Genomic DNA, 25,810 nt, shown 5'->3' with positions numbered 1-25,810 from the left:
GGAAAGGTTACACACTCTAGTATTCTGACCTGGAGAATTCCATGGACTGTACAGTCCATGGGGTCGCAAAGAGTTGGACACAATTGAGCAACTTTCACTTTCATAGTTACATAGGCCCATACTCCCTAATCATATATCATGTAGCTTTTTTAATGTTCTATTCTAATAACCCCCCTGTTTTTTTTTTTTTTCAATTCTTCCCTTAGCAGAGGCCACTGGGGGAACAATTCTTAAAAATAAAATATCTGTATATACACAAATGATGCAATTTGTGTTTCACATTCCTCATGAAGATAATAAACACAGCTTTTCCGTGATTAAACTTCAGTCTCTCTTCCTTATAGCCCAAGAGTCTAGAATAGTTCCTGGCACATAGTAAATAAAGGCTTCTCTAACCTGGAGTCCCAGGAAAGCAGAGACTGAGATAAAGGGCTTTTTGTTTGTTAGTAACTATAATTGTTTCTTTATTTGGCCACATGGCTTGTGGAAATCTTAGTTCCCTAACTAGGAATCAAACCTGTGCCCTCAGCAATGAAAGCTCAGAGTCCTAACCACTCTGGACTGCCAGGGAATTCTGGAGACAAAGTCTTGTAAATGTAACTACTTTACTGGTGAAAGAAATCCCAGAAGAGCAAAAGTGAGGGAAAGGGGTTCAGAGGGCAAATGTTGGCCTGATTGTTGAAGACCATCCTTTGCTAAGTGTAGAAACTGTATCTCAAAATAATCTTCTGAGAGAGGAAGAAAGAAGACTTCATCTCTGGATCCCATTGTCCGCTGGTCTCCCTTATGTTTCTGAGCTGTGCATGTATGAGACCTCCAGAGGCCCCACCTCATGGACAGCAGAAAAGCTGTGGGCAGGTGGTGCCCAGCTAGTTGCACCCAGAGGAAGTTGGAAGGAGCTCACGCAGAAGAAGAGGAGTCCAACACCATACTCAGTAAATGCTTGCCAAAAGGATAGAATTTTATTACAGTAGTAATAGAGTCATAGATTGAAGAGGAGTAAAAAGTCCTCAGCAGTTCGATATCACAATCATCTATAGTTTAATGAAGAAAAGACACAGGTTCTGCTTGTTTTTTTTTTCAAGCTTTTGTCTGTTTATTCAAACATGGCATGTCTTTAGGAGTTTAAAAAACAGGCTGGAGACACCATTATCCTTTGAATAACGCAGAGAGCCACTGAAAAGGGAATTGACGCCACTGTAGGTTTGTAACACTGGTGTATTAAGAGTAAGTCCCTATCCATATTCCGGTAAACACGGGGAACCAAAGTATCAGAGGTAGCACAGGAGGGGTCACCCAGAACAGACAAACCATTTGTTCTGTCTTCCTCGCTTATGCAATCAACGCACACTTAAGCAAAACTGAATTCCTCATTAAGCAAACATTTTTGCATAAGCTGCCTTCTCTTTATCTTTCTGTGTATCTTTTGCTTGACTTGCAGCAATTCTGCCTGGATAGCTTTATCTTCTGGTGCTATCTCCTGAGCTTTCTTAAAATCAGCCAATGCTTGAACATATTCTTTTAATCCTTGCCATCCTTGGGCTCTACGGTACAGTGCTTTGGTATTTGATGGGTCTATTTCAAGGGCCTCCAAACAGCTATTGACTGCACCCTGCCAATCGGACATCTCCAGTTTGTAAGCTCAAAGCGACAGGCTGCAGCTTTGCTCCATTTGCATCCTCAGCAGCAGCCCTAGAGCCTTCCGCATACCTTAAAACTTTTGTGTATTTTTTTAATGGCCGTCTTTCAGTTCTGGGATTTGAAAAATGTATTTCCAATGTTTTCTAAGTCTTCTGATATTAATACAATTTTATCTATGTCTTTTAAATCCACATCCACGTCCTGGGGGAAATCTGGGTGACTGTCACAAGATCCATCCCTTGGGAATATTTCCCAATCATCACCTTCTTTCAGGTCTCTGCATTCTGCAATAACACACAATTTGGCAGGTTTTTCACCTTTCACCTCCACATTTTCCAGAATCTTTGCCACACCCATTCCTTTAATCCCTTGGCCAAATACCACGTGCTTCCCATCCAAGTACGGAGTCAGAACCGTGGTGATGAAGGACTGGGAGCCGTTGATGTTGCTGCCCGCGTTGGCCATGCTCAGCAATCCCTCCTTGTCATGCTTATAATGGAAATTTTCACCTTCAAATTTTTCACCACAAATGCTTTCTCCACCTGTCCCATTCTGATTTGAGAAGTCGCCACCCTGAATCATCAATTTCTTAATAATTCGATGCAAAGGACATCCTTTGAAACGGAGAGGTTTCCCAGTGGTGGGCCCAATGCTTTTTTCTCCTGTATACAATGCACGAAAATTTTCTGCAGTTTTGGTATAATACCTGCAAACAATTCTAAGACAATTCAACCAGCTTGCTCCCCTCCGATGTCCATGTTGAAGAAGACTTGGGGGTTACTGGGGTTGGAGGGCTTAGCCTGGGGGACTACGTCTGCAACATTGTGGCCTTAAGACGTGTGTACGACCACCTCGTAACACCACGTGGTCACTGGACAGCTCGAACCCTAAAGTCGCAAGGTCCACCCACAGGCTCTGTTTTAAAACAATTTGTTTCATGGAAGAATTTTAATATTGGCTGATTTTTGAAGCAGTTTTCCAACTATCAGCTCAAAGTAGAGCTGATTAACTGGGGACCTGCAGCAATGCGACAAAAAACTCACAGATGATGCACCTGCCCCTCAATTGGATTAAAGAAAAATTGTTCCTAAAAGCATGGAGCAAATCACACATTTCCACGAGTATCATCAGCAACAAGTACCTGCTAAGTTAACTTAAGTGATTCTTCAAATTTGCCAGTGTCACCTGCAAGACTTCACATGGACTCATCCTTCCCCATCCCATCACCCCTTTGTGACTATGACTCATCCTTCAAAGCTAAACTGGGAAATCAGTTACCAAAAAGCCTTCGCATCCCCCCTCTCTCTCCCCTTCGCTTTCCCTTCCTCCTCCCCTGTCTCCTTTCCTTTCATTCTTCATCCCTCTCATTACTTTATCTTGGTTGCTTTCACATTACTCAATTTCACCACTATCACTACATCTCTCATACTCTTATAAGAGTGACTCTTTCCCCAGCTAGACTGTCAGCTCTTCCAGGGCTGGAATTCGGCACTTATCTCCTTAGGAACTGACACACAGCAAGCATCCAACAAATTTCAGCTTAATGAAAAAATAAATCAGTTGCCATTTGAATAATAGGGAAAATTGCAAAGGTTTTTAAGAAGAGACAGTAGCTGATGGTTATAGTGGGGTGAATCAAGGAAATCTTGGAGGAGCTAGATGCAAGAGGAAGATGAGACTCATGGACTTAGAAGAGACATGCTGTTTCAGCGGAGGCTGTGACCATAGGCGGAAACGTGTTTAATTTACTGTAAAGCAGTGGATTCTCCAGCTTGGTGAGGGCAGGGAGCTCTAGAGCAGGTCACGGGGAATCAAATCAGAGAGGAAAGTGGGGGTCAGGTTGCAGGGGGCACCAAATGGCAGGCTTAGCAGCCTTACCTTTGTCCTCTATTTTAAGTTCTCAAAATATTTTGAGCAGTAGGCAACACAGCCAAGTGGAGTTTAAAAACAGCTCGTAAACGTGCGGAAGAGCAATTGGAAGGAAGAAACCAACAACACTTAAGAAGCAAAAAGTGACTTTCCTTGACAAGCTCTGAGCCAAAGATGAGAGACAGAGTTTGGCTTTGGGAAAAACAATCTGGGAGGGCTTTAAAGATTATTTCCAAAGTCAGTGCCTTCCTGTTCCAAGCTTAGAGTTGACATTCTCCACAACATGACCTGAACTCTACAGTCTAGTCTCCTCAACCCCTGCTAAGTGACGCATTCACTGTCTCCACACACAACCTCTGTGGCCTCATCTCTGGGAAGACCTTGAGACCTGAGCTACTCTCCCTTCTACCCATTTCTTCCTGTCAAAAATCTGACCTGCCCTTTAATCCTTTCTTTATTTTTAAACTTTTTATTTCATATGGGAGTATAGCTTATTAACAATGTTGTGAGTTTCAGGTGGACAGCAAAGGACTCAGCCATACATATACATATATCCATTCTCAACCTTCTCTTTAAATGCTCTCTCATCCCTGATAGGAGGTGAATGTAAGGAGTCCATGTGTTACATCCCAAGTAACACATGTTACTTCCCTCAAGTCTTCTGGAGACAAGCTCTCCCTACTTCAGGTGTCTGGTCATATGTGTAGGGGTCAGATCTAACCATATCTCTCTTGAGTTTTACACAGAGGAAGGATAAAATGTTATGCAAACAAAAACCTGGATTTTAGTCTGTTCTATAGACCTGAGGCCATTCACAATTATGTTCCTCACAGGCAAAATAAAGGGGTTGAATGATGTCTTTACTGAGGTGACTCACAGTTTCACACTCCATGTGACTAACAGTGAGACTTTTGTGTAGTAGTTGGGGGAGAAACACAGGGAACTAAAGGCATGGCACCTAGAGTGATAAGCACTTGTTGATTGATGGACTAACTCGAGACCCACTCCAGTCACTTACGTGTCTCTATTGCCTCTGTTTGGAGTTGGCTGGTGCAGGGCCAAGGGATCAGAGCTGACTGTTGTAACGCCAGTGATTGCAGTAGTTTCCCCTTGGTTATATCGAGATATAATTGACAGACAATTGTGTGTGTTAGTCTTTCAGTAGTGTTTGACTCTTTGCGACCCCATGAACTGTAGCCCACCAGGCTTTTCAGTCCATGGAATTCTCCAGGCAAGAATACTGGAGTGGATTGCCATTCTCTTCTCTAGAGGGACTTCCCAACCCAGGTATCAAACCCTTGTCTCCTGCATCTCAGGCAGATTCTTGACCATTTCAGCTACAGGGAAGTCCTTAAGGTTCAAGATGTATTGATGCTTTTTAACTGAGGTGTTGGAGAAGACTCTTGAGAGTCCCTTGGACCTCAAGGAGATCCAACCAGTCAATCCTAAAGGAAATCAGTCCTGAATATTCATTGGAAATACTGATGCTGAAGCTGAAACTCCAATACTTTGGCCACCCGTTGTGAAGAACTGACTCATTGGAAAAGATGCTGATGCTGAGAAAGATTGCAGGCAGGAGGAGAAGGGAACAACAGAGGATGAGATGGTTGGATGGCATCACCGACTCAATGGACATAAGTTTGAGCAAGCTCCGGGAGATGGTGAAGGACAGGGAGACCTGGTGTGCTGCGGTCCATGGGGTCACAAAGAGTCAGACATGACTGACTGACTAAATTCAACTGAAGATGTAAGTGACAAGTTAATGTGCATATAACTTGCAAAATGATTACCTCAATAAAGTTATTTACCACATCCATCATGTCACATGGATTGTATATGTGTGTGTGCATGTGTATGTGTGTGTGTGGTAAAAACACTTAAGATCTACTCTCCTAGCAACTTTCAAGGATACAATACAATGTTGTTGACTGGAGTCACCACCCTATACTGCAGTCCTTAAAGCAGTGCTCCTCAAACTTAAATACACATATGTATCACCTGGGGAGGACAGTTTGTCCTTCATATCCCTGGGTTCAGCATCTTTGGATTCTACCAACCATGAGGATGCAGAATTCACTCATTAGAGGCCAACTGTATACAGCACACTTTTTTATAAGGGACTTGAGCATCCAAGGATTTTGGTATCTGCAGAGGTCTTGGAATCAAACCTATGGATGCTGGGAAACAAATGTAGCAGGGCTGAGAGAATCTAGATTTGTGGTTTTCAAAGTAGGGCTCACAGTCAGACATGAGTAGGGAGGGCCATAGTGGGCTGAGGAATAACTCTATGGGGCAAATAAAGTATAATTCCATAGACTTGAATTTTCATATTCTAATAAACACTGCTTGTTGGTGGAGGTTCATACTGGGAGATTTGGTTGTCATGCAGGGTGATTGTAATTATGTGAAGTGTATTCATTCACTCAACATCTACTGTTGCCAGGCGTTGGTCTAGGCCCTGGGAGTACATCTGAACAAAACAAACAACTGGAAAGTCCCTGCTTTCCTGAAACTCATATTTAATAAGCAAAATGTTGTAAACAGAACAAGATACACACATAGTTGGAATTTCTACACTTAAACACACTTTTTAAAAAATCATATATCAATGTTTTCTTCAGCTGCTTACTGTTTGCAATGCTATTCTTTTAATTATGAATTGATATTAGCTTAGATTAATTATCAATTTAATTGTGGCCTGTTGTGTGAATCCAAGGGAGGGAGGTTGCACATATGTTTGCACCAGTGGCATCTGAGGCCTATACATTTCCATTAGCTGGACTCTCAGTCATGCAGGCATTTGAGACTCAATTATGAATCATCCACATTCCAGCTATCAGCTTAGTGTAATTAGAACAGATTAACTGGTGACCAGCAGCAGTGTGATGAAAAGTCACAGATGATGGACCGGTCCCTCAATTGGATTAAAGAAAAATTAAAAACTTGGAGAAAATCACATGTTTCCATGAACATCATCAGCAACAATCCTAAAGCAGATTTAGCTAATCTCTTATCACCAAGTCCTTTTTCCTCAGAAGGAAGAAATCGATCGGGTAAGGGGACCAGAATTCTGCAAGTTCACTGAATCCTTATCAGAGAGAATCACGTGGAGGTTGAAATTCATGAGAATGCCTACTGTAATCAAAGATTTCTACTACCTGGAGTTTTACAATTATTATTATATACAAGAGTCATGAGTTTTCTGTTAGGTTGATGATTTCATTAACCATGTGCTTCCTTAGTTTCTGCTTCTCTGGTCTCTCTCTTGCCACCAGGGGAGCACTCACAGACACAGGCAGCTTGATTTCCTTCTCGCAGACAAGAGCAGGGTTTCTTTCCAAGTTTGGGCATTTTAAGATGTTGGATGCTCACCCTACTTGGGCTGAGCTCAAACAGAAAAGTGAGGGATGCTGTCCTGGTAGTAGTTAGGATGTCAGACTGACAAGTGTCACTTGGCTTTTTTCACTTTGAAATACCTGATCTTTTTCAACTATTCTGCAGTAAGTATGTACTATTTTCATTTATTTTAAAGTATTTTTAAATAAAATAAATGATTTGTTGAGGATGTTTGACTTAGTATGGTCACCATGTTAGGAAAAGAAGTGAGGTGAAATTTTAAAAAACTGTTTGCTTCCCTTTGGCTAAAAGAGGAGAAACTAAATTATCTTTTTTATTACAGAAAATTGATTAAGTGCCCATTACCCTAGGAAACATGTATAACTGGACCTTTTACTTTATGTGACTCAGAAAAGGTCTCCTCTCTTCTCAGAGCTCTGGGAAGTGTCATTTTAATTTTTATACTTCTGGAAGGGAAAGCCCAACTCCAAATCCCTTTCCTAAAATTCCCAGGTATTTTCTAGGTCGCAGAGTGGACCAGAGTGGCTCAGACCAAAGTTGGCTGGTGGGAAAGGACAGCACAGACCCCAAGGGGGCTTCCCCTGCAGTACAGGACGACGGCCACCGGTGGGCGCGCGTGAGGGAGCAGTGGCTGCAAGCCCCCACTGGCCACACTGCTAGTGTCTCCTTGTTACAAAGGCAGAACTCACCCGCCGTGAATTGAATCACCCCACATTTCTAGACCAATCCACAGGGAGAGGAGAATGCAAAAGGAAGTATAGCCAAATACTCCTCAGAAGGTGTATGAGCTACAGTCTGCTAAAATTTAACCATTAATAGGGAAAAGATAGCCATATTTGTACCCTACGCTGGTGAAATGAGTTAGTTTATTCTTATTTTCACCAGGCAAGATGAGGAGGCAATATGGCTTCAACCAAGTTCTACAGGAAGATTAGGAGCCTGGATGTTTGTTGAGAAGATTCTCAATAAAATTCTAGAGGCAAGTTTTAGTTGTGTGTCCTCTGCACTGTACATCAAACCTGCAAGTTTGAAGGACCAGTTTCCTGGGAGAAAAACTCAGAAGACCCATGGGCGGTGCAGGAAGTGATGACAAAGGGACGTGACAAATGAGCAAACATCCAGATGTGTCCCAGTGTCAGGGACTCTTTGAGCTGAGGGACTTGTTTGGAGGTAGGAGGGGAGCTGCAGCTCTTGTTTGTTTGAAAACCTTTACTCCGGACAGAAGTGGCCTTAGTTCTTTCAAAACTACTGGGAAGTTTCCACTTGCCCTGAAAGCCTTCCCAGACTAGGTGCTGCAGGGTCTGACAGGACCTCAGAGTCTTTCATCCTCTGAAACATGCTTTCCCAGGTGCCATTTAGAGCACTGGAATGAAAAACCCATCAACAAATATGTAAGCAAGAGTGAGAAGGAGGTTTGCTGGGGACAAAGAAGCCAAGTTATTCCTCACCTCCAATTTGCTTAAGGGTGCTGGATTAGTTTCTGAGGCTACCATGGGTAGCTGAAAACAGCAAAATGTGTTTGTTCACAAATCTTATGAAACAGTGCTCCATAGAGTTAAAAAAAAAAAACCTGAAACCATGCCCCATAGTGTTAATAGAAATTAGTGACTAACAGAGACCCTCAGGTTTCTGAAAGTCTGTTTCCACCCAGTTTTGAACCAGGGACCTCTGGCATGTGAGGCGAACATGATAACCACTACACTACAGAAACAAGGCTCATATGGTTTGTCTTTACAGAACAGCAGGTAAGGGAACAGTTTATTTTAAAAAACCTTCTGCCTGTAACACAACAAAACTGGTTGAAACTAGATAGAACCAACAGGGCTGACCTGCATCTGCACCGTATAGACTTGCTTGCCAATAGGTGACCTTTTGATGTCAAAGCCCCAGATTTCTCCACATTTTACACTAACTTCCCCCGGATTTGCATGTGTCCCAGGAAGAGGCATGTAGGTCAGTTGCACCTGCGCAGGAAAATGGTTATGTCACCTTTTCCCCCCTGCAGTCACTTTCCTTTCCACCTCTGACCATCCTATACTCCTCACCCATCAATGTCCCAAGTCCCCCATCTTCACGAAGGTGGGTCTGAGATTGCTCTCCTATCTCCTCAGTTGGCTGCCTCATGAATAAACTCTCTGCTGCAAACACTGACATCTTGGTGTTTGGCTTCCTATCTGTTGGGCCAAGGAAACTGGTTTGGCAACACTGGAGGCTAGAAGTTCAAAGCCAAGGTGTGAACAGGACTGTGCTTTCAAAATTTTAGGGAAGAATCCTTCCTTGCCTCTTCCTTGCCTCTGGGGGTCATCAGCAGCCCTTGGTCCTCCTTGGCCTGGAGATGCCCCACTCCAGTCTCTACCCCTGTTTTACACAGTATTCTTCCCTGTCAGCATTTCAGATCTTTCTCCTTATAAGGACACTAATCACTGGAGTAGGGCCCTTCCTAATCTAACATGACCTAATTTTAACTAATTACATCTGCAAGACCGTACTTCTGGAGGGTGGACTTCTGAAACGAGATCTGAAGTCCTAGGTGGACATCAATTGGGGGGAACATTAGTCAATCTAGTCAACTAGGCAACCTAGTGGGGCCTCGCTGGTGGCTCAGGCGGTAAAAGAATCTGCCTGCAATGCAGGAGACCCAGGTTCCATCCCTGGGTTGGGAAGATCCTGTGAAGAAGAGAATGGCTACCCACTCCAGTTTTCTTGCTTGGAGAATTCCATGGACAGAGGAGCCTCATGGGTTATAGTCCACAGGATCACAAAGAGTCAGACATAACTGTGTGACTAACACTAGTCAACCTAGTATAGGAGCTTCACCTCCTTTGACTCGATTTGCTTCTCCTGATGTTCTTAATATGAAGAAGTATCAAGGTAAAAAGAGGACTTCTCTCTTTTAATTGAAAGAAAACAATGTTTAATAATCTATTGCTACAAATATATGATTTAAATTTAGAATTCATAACAAATTATATTTGTTTCCAACCTCAAAGCTAGACATTTCCATGTCTATTAACTAGACATGGAAAGATATGAATATTAAATAAAAAACTTAACTTTTTTACTCTGCCCTCTACATATAAAAGAGGATTTCATATGACTTGGATTAGCACACAGCTGACAGGAGATTTTTTAATTTATTTTAAAAATAAACTTTTTCACTAGATGGGGTCATTCAAGGATAAAGATTACCCCTCATGAGGTTGAAATCCACTAATATATCTTGTATGATTTCCAAACCAGCTGTTGACAACATTCTTAATATAGGAAGGAATATAATTACAAACAGCTCTTCTTCAAATCTGCCTTTATATGTTCCTTTCAGCAAGTTCCCTCTAGAATATCATGATTTACATCCATCTCCCATCCCCAACCGCAGTCTCCTCCTTGTTGACAATGGTCTCTGGGACTCTGGGAAACTGAAAGGAGAAAATCCACACAAAATTATTGCTGACCTCTTTCTGTGGCATTCTTTAGAAAGAACCTTCCTAAACATCTAAATCTGTATAAAGAATGAATCCAGAGGAAATAACAAATACTAGTTAATACATTAATGGTAGAAAGTATTATCTCCTCAAAGTGTAGAGACAAGGCAATCCACATACAACTATTGCCTTTGTATCAGACATATAAGCTGAAACACAAGGGTCATAAGCTATGAAACTATCTAGTCAGTGATGAGAGAAAAATAAAGGTGTGCTTCCAAAAAATAGGCAGTGAAAGCCAAGTGAAGTAAGAATTTATTTATGCTTATTTATAAAAATAAATGATTTAATACAAATGTAGTTATATTAAACAGAATATACTTACGGCTGTGTTTCACAGATCTGTCCATGTTTGTTTCAATGCTTTGTTGCTTTGCCTAAGGTAGCCTGGTGAGAAACAGTGCACGTCTGTATTGGATTCAAGAAGAATTTATAAACATCATCTACACCCACAAGCCTCAACAAACTCTGAAGTCATACAAATGCCCCACGATCTAAAGAAGAACAGAAGCACAGAGAAATTTGTGAGGAAATGTGCAGTAAGCAAAACTGGTTACTGAATGTCTTCAATAGAAAATTATGCATTGTTCAGAGCACAGTCTTCTAGGTTATCTGATTTAAGCCTATCATTGCCTTGAAGCTATTTTACAACTCTTATAAGTTGTAGAAAACTGATAATGAGGTAAAATAATTGCTTACTGACAATTCTTGTTAATCCATATGAAATAAATTCTCACCAATGTGGTTTGGTTGACTTCCTTTCCCCACGAAGGAATAGCATTTTGAAACCACTTGCAAATCCATTTCAGTATTCCTGATTTATAAATGCGTTTGTTCTTTGGATTATCTTTTGAATTAGCTGTAATAGCTTTTCCAGTTCCCGCATTTAATTAATGAGTTAAATAAAATCTTTGACATTTGTTCACTTCATTTACATATGAGTCATATTACTTTAAAAAATTACTCTTTATAGATTTATGGAACAAAACGTGCCACTACTTTCAGACTGAAGTCTTCAATTTTTACTGAAAATTAAATCTAGCCATTAGATTAAATTTAAGTGAATTTATATATTCCTGTTACATACTCCTGGAATAGGGCTCTCATATGAAAGTATTAATCGCTGCATATATGGACTGACAGTTCAAGGTTATTAAATGCACTGTTTTTCCACAGTATCCTCATTTTTTAGGACTTCTGTCTGGAAAGCTTTCTAGAACAGCTCTTCTCCTGACCTAAGGAAAAACTTGGATACAGCCATAAGAAATGTGAATTCATTTGGCTTGCTTTGTGAATTATCACATACATCAAAGCTAAGATTGACAGCATTATTCTAAAAATAACTAATAGCTTAATGACAATGCAATGGCTACTACATTCAAACAACCTGACAATTTACATTGTAAGTAAATCACTGGACAGGGATGTGAGCTGCTCAGTTCTTTACCTAGAGGATGAGGACTAAAGTTCTACAAGACCAAAGTTCTAATTTCAGGTAATCCCTCATCCCCAGGGGCTTCCCTGGTGACTCAGACGGTGATGCAGGAGATCTGCCTGCAATGCAGAAGATCTGGGTTTGATCCCTGGGTCCCAAAGATCCCCTGGAAAAGGGAATGGCAACCCACTCCAGTATTCTTGCCTGGAGAATTCCATGGACTAGAGGAACCTGGCAGGCTATATTCCATGGGGGCCAGAAAGAGTCAGACACAACTAAAGAGCTAACATTTTCACTTTCCTCATCCCCATATACTCAGGCCCTGGACAAAGTTGAGAAGAAATTAGAGTATGCCTTTGCTATATTTTAGTTGTCAATTTCTGCCAAACCATTTCGACTACCTCAACAGTCAATACCCTCTAACCTGGTCAAGCAAGCCAAATGAATTCATATTTGCTATGGCTGTATCCCAGTTTTTCCTTAGCTCTGGAGCAGAGATGGTCTAGAAAACTTTGCAGGTAGAAGTCATAAAAAATGAGGAAACTGTGGAAAAACAGTGCATATAATAATCTGCTGTCAGGAGAAGATTTTGAATAACTCTTTCACATTAAAATATCATAATCTTACCTTTCCCAAGAGGAGTTTTATTTTAAAAGTGAATTACAACCCCTGAGTTTACAGTCAACTGATCTTTGACAAACAGCAAAGGCAATAAATTGAGAAAGGGTAGTCTTTTCAGAAAATGGTGCTAAATAGGATATGCACATGCAAAATGCGAATCTAGATACAGACCTTAGAGTTCTCACAAAAATTAACTTAAAATGGGTCAAGATCTAAATGTAAAATGAAAACTACAAAACTCCTAGAAGATAACATAGGAGAAAAATCTGTGACAACTCAATTTTAAAAATGGGCAAGAGACCTGAACAGACATTTCACCAGAGAAGACAGCAATGGTACATAATAATATGAAAATATGCTCAACATTGTATAGTATCAGGGAAATACAAATTAAAACAATAATGAGATGCCACTCCACACTTATTAGAATTTAAAGTCCAAAACAGTGATAACACCAAGTGCAGTTGGAAGTCTCATTCATTGCTGGTAAGAAAGCAAAATGATAAGTCATTTTGGAAGATAGCTTAGCAGTGTTTTATAGGCTAAATATACCATATAACCTGGCAATTACACTTCTAGATATTTATTCAAAAAAGTTGAAAATATGTCCACATGAAAACCTGCACACAAAAGCTTATAGAATCTTTATATTCATAATTGCCAAAAACCTGGAAACAACCAAGTGTCCTTCAATAAGTGAGTGGATAAACCGTGGTATATCCATACAATGGAATATTCAGTGATAAGAAGAAATAAGCTTTTAAGCCATAGAAATAAGCTATCAAGGCATATGGATAAATCTTACATGCACACTGCTAAGCTTCAGAAGCCAATCAGAAAAGGATATATACAATATAATCACAACTATATGACATTTTGGAAAAGGCAATACTGTGGAGACAGTGAAAAGAACAGTGGTTGAGAGGAGTTTAGCGACAGGGAGGAATAAATAACTGGAGCACAGAAGATTTTTAGGGTGGCCAGACTATTCTGTTTAATACTGCAATGGTGGTTACCTTTGTATTTGCCACAACCCAGAGAACTGTTCAGACATGAACCCTATTATAAACTATGTTGTTTAGTCGCCAAGTTGTGTCCAACTCTTTTTTGACCCCATAGACTGTAGCCCACTAGGCTACTCTGTCCATGGGATTTCCCAGCAAGAATACTGGAGTAGGTTGCTATTTCCTACTCCAGGGGATCTTCCTGACCCAGGGATCGAACCCAAGTCTCCTGTATTGCAGGTGTATTCTTTACTACTGAGCCAACACAACAGAGAAGCCCCATTATAAACTACAGACTTAAGTAAAAATAATAGATCAGTATTGGCTCATCAGTTACAAAGAATGTATCACACTAATGCAAGATGTTAATAGTAGGAAAAATCATGTGCAGAGCTGGAATGAGAATGGGTATATTTTGTGTGCAGTTTTTCTGCAAACCGAAAGTTTCTCTATAAACGAAACCTATTAAAAGAGAAATTCAAGCTGAGTAAAATGTGAATTATACTAGCTGTTCAAAAGTGTGAATCACTAGTTGTGAAATACTGACAGATGTTTTGGAACAAGCAATCCCCCATACATTGCTTCATTCGCATGAAATAGAAGCAAGCATTCCTCCTATCAGTAATGGGAACTTCCTGAGTAATGGGACCATAGAGCAATGTTACTCCCTTCTTTCCTCTCTTCTGCTTATGTCCCAGATTCATTGACGGGCAAATATTAGCATTGATTCATAAATCCTTACACATTTTGCCACACTTTTTGCAAATAAAAGTTACTATCACTTGCATTCCAAACTCAAAACCCAGATAAAAACTCTTCCTATTCCTCCAAGCTCACCAATCCTTTGTGTCCAACACAGTCGGCATTCTATTCCACCACTCTTCATTCTCCATTATAATATGTACTCTAGGAACATTTTCTAGCTCTGTCCTTTTGGTTGTTGTTGTTGATTTGCTAAGTCATGTCCAACTCTTTGCAACCCCATGGACTGCAGCACACCAGACTTCTCTGTCCTCCACTATCTCCCAGACTTTGCTCAAATACATATCCACTGAGTCGGTGATCCTACCTAACCATCCCATCCTCTGCTGATCCCCTCTCCTTTTGCCTTCAATCTTTCCCAGCATCAGGGCCTTTTCCAATAACTTGGCTCTTTGCATCAGGTGGCCAAAGTATTAGAGCTTCAGCTTCAACATCAGTCCTTCCAACAAATACTCAGGACTGATTGCCTTTAGGATTGACTGGTTTGATATCTTGCAGCCCAAGAAACTCTCAAGAATCTTCTCAAGTACCACAATTTGAAAGCATCAATTCTTTGGTGCTTAGACTTCTTTACGGTCCAACTCTCACATCCATACGTGACTACTGGAAAAACCATAGCTTTGACTATATGGACGATCGTTGGCAAAGTGATGTCTCTGCTTTCTAATATGCTGTATAGGTTTATGATAGCTTTTCTTCCAAGAAGCAAATGTCTTTTAGTTTTGTGACTGCAAACACCATATTGATTGATTTTGAAGACTAAGAAAATAAAAGCTGTCACTGCTTCCAGTTTTCCCCCTTCTGTTTGCCATGAAGTGATGGGACTGGATGCCATGATCTTCATTTTTTGAATGTTGAGTGTTAAGTCAGCTTTTTCACTCTTCTCTTTCACCCTCATCAAGAGGCTCTTTAGTTCCTCTTCACTTTCTGCCATTAGAGTGGTTGTTGCTTTTGTATATATTTTGTGTATATCTTTTTGGTTATTGCTCTGTATACTTGCCACTTGCCAACAAGACTTAGAACTACTGAGGTCAAATCGTTCAAAGACACAAATAGAATTTGTTTTTCATCACAGATTCAAATACCACACAAAGGTTATGAACAAGATGATTACCCCACTTTACATACATTAAGAAATTAGAGATTTTAATCTAGGTAAAAAAGTTTTAAAACCCATATCCTTTCAAGCACACTGTCCATACATCTTCCACTGGATTCTCAAATTAACTAATGAGTCTACTCTTAAAAATACTCACATAAAACTATCCAGAGATTTGAGGTTAGTAGAATTTATAAGGGCTCTAAGTGTTTAACACATTAGAATTCTTAGATACTAGTCACATGGTTTACCTTGCTATTTAAATAAAAATAGGAAATCTGTGAATTAAAATTATTCAACTGCTATCAATAGCTTAAGTTAGAAGAAATCTGTCAATACTCTATCTGATAATAATCTTTATATAATAGTTATTATCTATTACTATTTAGACACTCCAATGCTAGGAATAACCTCATTAATTTTAGCAAGCTTATTTACTTTATTAATATTCAAATACTTATGGAAGAAATACTAAAAGACTGACAGTGCTCCAATGAAGAATAGTTATCTTTATTTCTATAACAGAAATATTGAAGAATAACTCAAAGCAAATATCCTAGAACACAACTCTTATTTCCAACGAAAACCATGTTTATTGAATGTGCACCAAGTATAAACCACTATGAGGCATAGAAGGATAAGGAAAATATGGTTAGACATAATGCCATCTGAAATGAACTTTGAAGAGTATAAATGGGAGGAAATTCATTTTAAATGAGAAAGAAGCATTAAGTTGACTGAATTATTTTTTTTTTAAGCAGAGCTGAATATCCACATTGATCATTGTATATGACCAATATATTTTGACCAGACTAATGAAATGGAAAAACTTGAAAAATAGGATGAAGAAAAGAAAAGAAAAAAACAGCTTGAATGTCAAGGATTTCCTTAGACAATGAGAATCACTGAAGGTTTCTGAGAGCCTGATCAGGACTGCCATTTTGACGATTCAGAAACAGATATGCAGGATATATTTTAAGGGGGAGGAACTTAGTGAAGTAAATATACTACTGAAATAGTTTAGGAAGGAAGGAACTTTTGTGTAGTGATAGCACTTCTTATAAGTGTTAAGACCCAAGTCTAGAATAACTGCACCCTACATCACTAGAGCAAACAACTAGGACAGATCAAAAGTAACGAAGGACAATACCCCTGCAAACAACAGTTTAACCAACAAGAAGAGATGGTGGAGTACCCATTGTCAGGCTGGATTTGTCTAAAAACTGGTGGTTAGGGACGTCTCTGGTGGTCCAGAGGCTAAGACTCTATGCTCTTAATGTAGGGGACCTGGGTTCGATCCCTGGTCAGGAAACTAGATCCCACATGCTGCAACTAAAAAGACTGAAGATCCTATGTACCAAAACTAAGAGTGGTGCAGCCAAATAAATATTTTTTAAAACACTGGTGGTTAAAATGTCTTATAAAAAATATCTTATAAAGATTTCCGCTTCCAATAAATGCAAACTAAAATTCAGATCAACCCTCCCCACAAAGAACAATTAGAAAATGCTGGGGAAAACTCTAGTTTAAGGCATCAGAGAGGTAATGGTGCAGTAAAAAAAATACTACAGGTTCAAGATCCAGTACAAGGAAGAAACAAAAAAAAAGTTTACCCTGGGATTTGGGGCTATTTTTCCTTTAGGAATATTTGCCATTTCTGGAAGAGGAAACTCAAAGAGAAACTGGGACAGAGCTTTCCTTATGCTTAGGGATCCAGGACATGGGTCAGCAAAATTCTACAAATAATGAGTAATTTTGGCTTTGAGGGTCACACAGTCTCCTGCAACTATTCAATTCTGCAATTTTAGCTCAGAAGTAGCTTAGGCAATAGGTGAACAAATGGACACGACTGTGTTCCAATGAAACTTTTATTTCCCAAAAACCAAGTGGTAGGCTAGATTTGGCCTGTAGGTTATTGCTCACCTAATCATTGGATTCGAAAGTAAAAACTGAACTCCACAGCTCTTTTAGGAAGGGAAGCGCTGGCAAGTGCCTTTTACTTTGAGTTGGGTTTTGCTAGGTGAGTCAGATACAGGGGGTGCTCTCCCAAGGGTTCAAACCCTTGCTCTATATCAACTGAAGCCCTGAGTTGATTAGGCTGATTAGTGCCCCTAGCCCGACCAGAAGCAAATTTAAATTCTGTCTGGAGTAAGATAACATTATCTAGAGCCTTAAATATTTTCATATAAAATATTCAGCTCTGAAAACAAAACAAAACAAAACAGGTATGTGAGAACAAGACTTTATCTTAAAAATGAAGAGAAACAACAGACAGTAGAAACAAACTGACGATACAGATAATGGGCTTTAAAATATTTATGCTTAATTTGCTTAAGAAATCAGTGAAAAAATTAATAATGTTGAAAGAAAACTAAAAATTCTAAGGAAGAACCAAATGGAAATTTTAGAACTGAAAAATACAAAACCTGATATTGGCAACTCTACGGTTGGATTTCACAGATAATTAAATACAGCCAAAAGGAGAAATAGTCAGTTAGAAGATATATCACAAGAGAACATTAAGAACGAAGGGAACAAAAGAGTAGTAAAGAATATGACACACACAGTGGATAAAAGAGAAGATACACATAATTGGAGGTACAGTTATAGGGAAAAGAGAAAGCAGGCCAAAACACAATATGCAGAGGAATATGATTGAGAAAGTTTTGAAAGTCATGAAAGATACCAAGTCACAGACTTAAACTACTTTATTTAGAAGGGATGCCAGCCGTTACTATATGCTTCAATGACTCTACTCCAGACTTGTGCATATATACAGAGATGGAACTGCATTCACTGTGTAAGTTGACATTTTGCTCCTCTTTTACGACCCTGAATTTGTCCTTACAAAACCTACACATCTGGCTTAACGCCCAATGAGATTGTTATGCTCCAGGAACACTGGGGCTAGGAAACAACTGTGTCCAATTCTGTAGCCTGAACCCACAGAAGGGCAGAAAGAGGACAGTCATAGGAGAGATTAGCAAGAGGTCCAAGGGATGGAGGAAAATGGAACTTGCCTAAGTAGGGTTTGTTATCACTTTACATGTCCCATTAAAAGCACCACAGCCTCCAAGGATGACCTATGCTGTGAAAACCACTTCTTTCCCCTTTGAAATCATTCTTCCTTCCTGCGGCTAACAACAGGTATTTGCACGTCTCTGGAGATTAGTATGTCCTACAGGCTTATTAAATGCAAAAGTCTAATAAGACAACATGCCTGCTCTCAAAGAGTTCAAATTCTGATGAGCTCTTCATGCTGTTCAGAAACAACGGCATACAAGATTTGTTTCAAGAAGGGTGAAATCAAGAGCTTCACATCAAGTGTGGACTCACGGAACACAGGTGGGAGCACCACAAAGGACAATGCTCACCCCAGAAGGAAGAGAAAGAAAAGCACAAAGGAAGTCTGATACGCCATCACATTGTTGTCTGTGAAACGTTACTCCATCTTCCCCAAAGTATTAACATACATTCGATAATCAATTAAAACCTGAGGTTATGACAGAATGCTGTTTTTCAACTCTAGGTAGAGAACTCTTACTGACAGATCTTGGGCTATTTCCAGTCTTTGATTATCATGGATAAAACCACTGTGAACATTCACTTACAAGTCTCTTTTTAGATGAATGTTTGTATTAATCTCAAGTAAACATCTAGACTGGAATTTCCAGGTCACAGGGTAGGGTAGGCGTATGTTTCATTAAAACTTCTATTATAAAGGCATCTATGGAGATTGTGAAGTGAGACTGTGTTTAAGTAAAAACAGATGGTTGAAATGGGAAGTTGTTTTTTCTTTTTGTGATCACACTGAATTTATCAGGGAGAGAAGTTTTACTTGAATATTGAAGAAATCTTTGTCACAATTTCAGTCCTCAAATGGGAATCTCCACTAAATCAAGGAGACCATCTTAACTGACATGGTGTTCGAGTGCTGCTTATTTGTAAATGATTTGCTCTACTGGATCCACATGCCATCATTTTACACCAACACTAAGAGCATATTTACTTCTCTTTTAAACTGAGTCCTCTGTATTTCTACACAGAAAGACTGGCTTGTTGGGAAACTGGCCTAAAAAGGAAGCTCAAAGTACTGGCAAAATCACTGGGATGAACCCCATCAAAAGCTTTTGCTTAAAAAAAAAAAAAAAAAAGCCTTTGCTGACTCCATTGAAACTTTTTAAAAGCAGAACAAAATAATCATGTTTTCTTATAAAGCAGAAGACTCTTCATTAATAACCTTGGAAACACTCAAGGACTTTATCTATTCTGTTTTCACTTCCACGTCATTTGCTTATAACCTATGGAGTCATAATGCATGCTTCTTTTTCCTGTTAACTGAATTAGATGCCTCATTAAAAACTCTTGACAGCAATGCCAAGTTAGCTGGACTAGAAACAGACGCTGCTAATCCAAATGTTAACCAGCAGGCAACATTAAGGCACATAGGACTTAGAACAAGGACCCAGGGAGCCATCAATCTGAGATGTTGAGACCTCTGCAGAGCAATTTTTTAACAAGGTCTTATTTGTGTCTGTTTCAGTAAGGTTTTATCTCTGATTAGAAGGGAGGAAATAAAAAAGATTTACCTTGCCAATCTTTCAGCAATATAAAAAACTGAAATCTGATTTTGTCTGTTGGAAAAGTAGAGAGAAGACTCTTGATTCAAATAAGAATTTTAGAAATTCAAAGTAGAGATACAGAGTTCTATGAGCTGAAATGCATAGCCATGCCCTTGTATTTATGCCTTCAGAAAATCTCAGTGCCCTTCAAGGAAAAGGCCTGACAAAACGCTTTTCAATGACTGAAAAGAAACTCTCAGACAGACATAGAAGGCAGAAGTGCTCCTGTTCTAGTAAGATTTTTTTCTTGCATAAAGGAAACTTTGAGTCAAGCCAGCATATTCTTGTCATTGAGAATTCAGAGTCTGAAATTTCAAATACATTTTTATATCAACATTAGGCACTTGGTAGACATAAATCTTTTATAAAAAATTTATTTCTCTGTTAATACAAATTCCAACATCAACAAACAATAGTCCAGTGGAAAAATACTTAGCCATTAACATTGAAAACTTTTTAAATTTAATAAATAGAACTTTGGCATTCAAAATTCTAGCTGTAAACCCTATTAAAAAACAAAAACAAAAAACAACCCCTTTACAAAAAAAGAGGCAAGGATAATAATCAGAAGGCATAAGCCAACCAGTGGCTTCACATTCTTTTTACAATAACTATATTTCAATTAAGTCATGACTATTGTATTTACACATGAGGTATTCTGGGTGGTTCAAAAACTGAACCTAGTTTATAAAAACCACCAGTCATAGTGACTGATGATAGACTCTGCTGTGCTTTTAATGTAGCCACCTAGCACCTTACTACTTCTTGCCATCACGCCAACGTGATGCTGAATTTTATGTTTATGTATTTAAATAACTATTTATACATATATATACACACACATACACACAAATGAATACATTCCAAAGGAGTTTCCTGCTCACTAAACAGGGAAAAGGTTGGACTCCAAAGACATAATATCTGATAACTCCCTTTATGTTTATTAAGGTATCTACTTAGTAACGAAAAACTGCTCCTTGCTTTAAACAAAAATCCTTAATCAAGTCTATTTACAGAAGAACAAGGTGCAATAATCATCAACATTCTTACAGCTCATGTAAATAGAAATGAATGCTTACTGCAGGCAAAAAGGCACAAAAGGTTCTTCATGTATGCAGTTGCAACAGTGTTGTTAATGACATTGATTTGAAACTACATTCTTAATATACTCAATGCTTCTTTTAAATAAGATAGAAATCCAAATATCCAAAACTTTTCCCTCTTCATGATTAAATGCAGGTTATTATTATACAGCAACTTCCAGCATGACATTTTGGGGTGAAGCTAGAAATTTTCTGTTTTGTGAACACTGGAGTTTTCTGTTTTGTGAACACTGGAAAAAAAACTGTCAAAAATGGAAACAAAATGAATTAACTTTGGCTCTGAGACCTCTAGCTACTGGCAGTTTCAAATGACATTGTCTGAGTTAAGCATGGTTATGAGAATTGCTTATTTCTGTAATTACGTATCTACAGTGACACAAAGCTGCATAAGTGAATGCCAAAATCCAAAGATGTGTCTGAGCTGAATTATGTGATGTAAAAATATAGTCCAAGTTCTCAGCTACTATATTATTCAATGAACTATTACTGATACTGAAAGAACATTCTCCTAATAAAGTAGTTCCTTTAAAAAATGCCATCTAAGAGAATCCTATTAATAAGTCTTGAACTATGGCAAAATTTATAATCTTATTAGTCATTCATTATTGTACATTATTGTGGAAATGTACAATATCCATTTTAGCAACACTTTCCAGCCCTTGAAATTGTCTCTAACCAGCTACTGAAAGAAGTCTAATTTAGCTTAATAAATTGTCATGACTAAAACAAATGTCACTAAAATAAAATATGGTTAACATTAAATACTGACTCCTATTTCAAACACAAAAAGGGGTCATACTTATTTAAAAAAAAAAAAAACAAACTCGGGCATGGCTTACCTAAGTCAATACTTAAGCAAATTTCAAATACTTACTTTAAAACTTAGGTTAATTTTCACCTCAGACAGATAATCACTGTAATAACTCCTAAGAATATCCTACTTTAAACTAGGACATGACTCTATAGAGTTTCTACTTGTCCACCTTACCTAGTCTAACAGTAAAATCTTTGTTTTTAAAGATATATCATTATTCTTACTAGTCTAACATAAAAGGTTGTCTTGGAGAGGGGAATTTTCTGAAAAATCAAAATTAAATACTGACATTTTAGACTACTAATAGCTTTATTCCCCCCAAAATTCCCTCCAAGGCTGTCTGCTTATTATCTAGGCCCCTTTACAAAACCCAGCCTCAAAGAGATTAACAGTCTGTAATTCAAGGCTATATTTAAATTATTACATCTTAATTCTCCTTTTCATGGAGAGGATACATTTTAGAAACTGAAATATATCAGCAATAGTTAGTTAATTTTCTGTTAGGTTAAAATTTTTTACCCCAAGATACGTGAATTAAGTCAAATTTTTTGAGTTTTAGAAAACTAACTTATTTTTTAAAAATATAAATTATTTTATCACAATAAAGGCGGAAAACAAAGTATCTACAGTGGTCAAAACAAATGACCAAAAGTTTGTTTAAACAACACTAATAACCATAAAACTCCCAAACATATACATTTTAGTAAGAACCTAGTGATCCAAATCAGTGATTATTTGCCCATTATCACTATTATTTTAGGGTACCTTTACTTTCAAAATTGTGGAGGTTGAGGGTGGGGGGAGGGGATTCTATTCAAAGAGAATGTAAAAATGTGTGCTACACTTGTGGATTATCTATTTTAGATGCTAATTATCTACTTTACTATAAATGACCATTTTTACAGATACTAATTTTTACAAGGCAGAATTCTTTGTATCAGATTTTTGGTACAAATATACTACTCCTTGATTGTCTTCAAACCACCAACACTCAAAAACAGATGAACATCTTAGAAAGCCAAATTCTTGCTAGTGACCAAGTCCCTCCTTTTTAGCTTAAGGACCATGGGAAGCAGAATCCCTACAATGCACTGATTTCTTAGTGTCCAGATCCTAAGACATAAAATGGCAGGGAGGACTCAGGCACTGAACAGAAGGAAAGGCTGATGTCCTTACAGTGTATTATAACTGATTGCTGAAAGCTAACTATTGAATAACTATTCAGAACTGCATGTAAGTCAAATTCTGAGCTGAATGTCTTCCTGGGTAGTTTCTTTGAAGGTCTATCCCAAATATGTTTTCACTGCTGAAATTATTCAGAAGCATATTTTCCTGGGAGCAGCCTTTATACCATTAATAAAAGTCTGGCAAGAAAACAGACATGTGATCTGCTCTTGCCCCAAACAATATTCTCCAGCTTGATTAACATCCCTTGTTCCTTCTACCTATTATTTGTCTTGACCTAAATGAGACTTGGGGCTGTATCAAGAGATAAATTAAAACCAATGTGTAACGGACAATGATTGCCACAACTAAGTACATTCAAAAGAATGTACTAAATGCTCTGAAGGTAATAAAATACATACTCCTTCCAAGATACAACTAAAATAGGGAAATACTCATTTGGAAGTTTAAATGACTGCATATCTACTAAAAAATATCAGTTGCACTTCATAGTGATATTCTATACCCCAGAAGAACAACTAATGTGGGCAAGTTTATATTCTATGAAGAACCCTGTTTTTAATGTACTTTACCTAATAAGAGGAATTTCAGTATCACTTAGGTTTAGACTTTGTTTATGCTAGTGATAATTCAGATATAAAGAATACAGGCTGATTTTTTCTTAAAGTGGTTTCAACTTTAAAACAGATACAAAACTGTTAAAAATGTAAACATTTGAGATTTGGATAAATAAGTTATTGTTCCAGAGTCATTTTGTTCATTTTACAATAATGATCTGAGGCCTTAGGTTTGCATTAATTATATATGGCTTTGTTTACACTGATATATATATATAATCTATAAATAAAAATTGTAAATAGTAAGGGACATGTTAAAATTAGTTCAGATTATGTTAAATCACCTTGTAATACATAAATTACAATACTAATGGGAATAACCATCACATCGGTATTTCACAACTCTTAGACGATTCACAATCACTCTGGAAAAATAGCTGACCTATCTACAGTACGAAAATCAACCCAACCCGACAACCTCACCATCTCAGCACAGTGATCATTCAAAACACAAAAGGTTTTACTGTTGTACTGCTGTTACAACACTTGCCTGGTGTGGGAACTCTTGCTAAGCCAACCCTTGAAAACCCCAAGTACAACACAAGCTTCTCCATGAGAAAAAAAAAAAGAAGCACAAGAATATAGTGTGTGCCTTTCTCAGAAGCTTTGCTTTGATCTTAGAAATCCTTATAATTTTGTAAATAAGTACACATGCACACACATACACACACACACAATTATGTGATTAAAAGAAATCCTATCCCTTTATCTGAAGGGCACTCTTCACAGCTTGGTCCTACAATCAGTAGTTTGAGAATACAGATTTGTTTTTTTTTTTACATTTTATCATATTTTTCAAATGGCAATTTAATTTTTTTTTGCCTGATTAGAGAAGCCCCTTCGAAACTTTCTCACATCCCAATTCTTCTGCAACAGAACAAATCCACAGAAAAAAAACCTATGCAGCAAGACACATGTCACTTGCAACTTTCTATCACGGCTCCTGAAAAGAAGCATGAAGAACTTCACTCAGCAGCACTCGCAGCGGGCCGTTACTGCCATGGGACCGGCGCTGGTCACTGGGTGACACAGTTGTCTCCCATGTCCTGAGCATAGCGGTCTGATATTGTGGTCCGCAACTCATCTATGTCCCTCCGTAACTGGCATACATCTGACAGCTTTTTAGTGAGTGTTTCTGGGCTGTGGTCATTCTCAGTTTCCTCAGCTGAACAGTTCATTGCTGTGGATATAGAACATGGAGAAAATTTCACTTTTTTTGGTAACAAAGGCATTGTAGGATGTTCAGCCTAATTATCATTGGAAATATAATGCTGTACACTCAATACAGGTCAAACTCAGGTTTAAATTTTGCATTACAGTAAATGGATCTTATCTACTTGGTCCTTTTAAAATTTTGCTAGTGAAAATGCATAAATTCATACAGTGATACACACAAATTCAACAGGTTTAATGGATGACAATATTCCCAGACTAAAAAGGAACATGCTAACAGCTCTCTTCAAACCCAACTAGAGACAAAAATCTGAAAATCTTTTGGGTGGTAAGGGGCACTATCTTATATTTTTACAGACTGCAAAGTATTAAGAATTGAGTGTGTGTGTGTGTGTGTGTGTGTGTGTGTGTATGTATGCTGGGATTCCAAACATTTGAATTCCAAACAACTGAGTCAGGCTGAGAGCCAACTGCTCAATGGCTAAATCAATGAGGGTAAGGGCTGAGTTCAAAATCATATAACATATTATTTTAACAAATGTTAATTTAACTGTTTTATTGTTCATGATCCATGATCTGGACACTGTACTGAGTGCTGAGGTCAGCAAAATAATCCAGCTAGTGGCTCATTCTTAATGATTTACGTACATTTCATAAACAAGCAAATTCAGTCAGGTGTCATAGGTAACCTCCCACTACACAAAGGCTACAGCCACATAAGGAAGAGAATAAGATGGCCTAACTGGAGAGGGGACAGGTTCTCTGAAGAGGCCAAGGATGCAGAACGAACACAGATATACAGATACAGAAAACAAAACAGTCTGATATAAATTGAGAAACATCAAGAAAATCAGTAACCAGCTCTAAAATGGTAGAGCATAAATTATGAGACAGAGCAGTGTCAAGAAATGAGACTTGAGAGGCAGGTGGGAACTACCTTTATGTCTATTCTAAGGGGTGTCTGAGGAAATCTGAACTACGGGTTAAACGATGGCTCTGGCAGCAACATAAAAGATGGATTAGGGG

General features: G+C 38.4%; 1 protein-coding gene and 1 pseudogene across 1 annotated transcript in view; both read right to left on the bottom strand.

The window, feature by feature from the left end:
- Positions 1–1,351: 1,351 nt before the first annotated feature.
- LOC133048176 (peptidyl-prolyl cis-trans isomerase D-like) lies at positions 1,352–10,699 on the bottom strand (annotated as a pseudogene).
- Positions 10,700–20,250: 9,551 nt separating this feature from the next.
- Positions 20,251–25,810, bottom strand: part of CEP85L (centrosomal protein 85 like) — a 130,508-nt gene continuing 124,948 nt past the window's right edge. The window contains exon 13 of the mRNA XM_061131874.1: positions 20,251–24,791. Coding sequence (XP_060987857.1) covers positions 24,628–24,791 — 164 coding nt within the window. The 3' untranslated portion in view covers positions 20,251–24,627. The remainder of the gene's footprint in view (positions 24,792–25,810) is intronic.

The sequence above is a fragment of the Dama dama genome, chromosome 28 (genome assembly GCF_033118175.1).
Source record: "Dama dama isolate Ldn47 chromosome 28, ASM3311817v1, whole genome shotgun sequence".
Lineage (NCBI taxonomy): Eukaryota > Metazoa > Chordata > Mammalia > Artiodactyla > Cervidae > Dama > Dama dama.
This window is presented reverse-complemented; position numbering and strand designations above follow the sequence as displayed.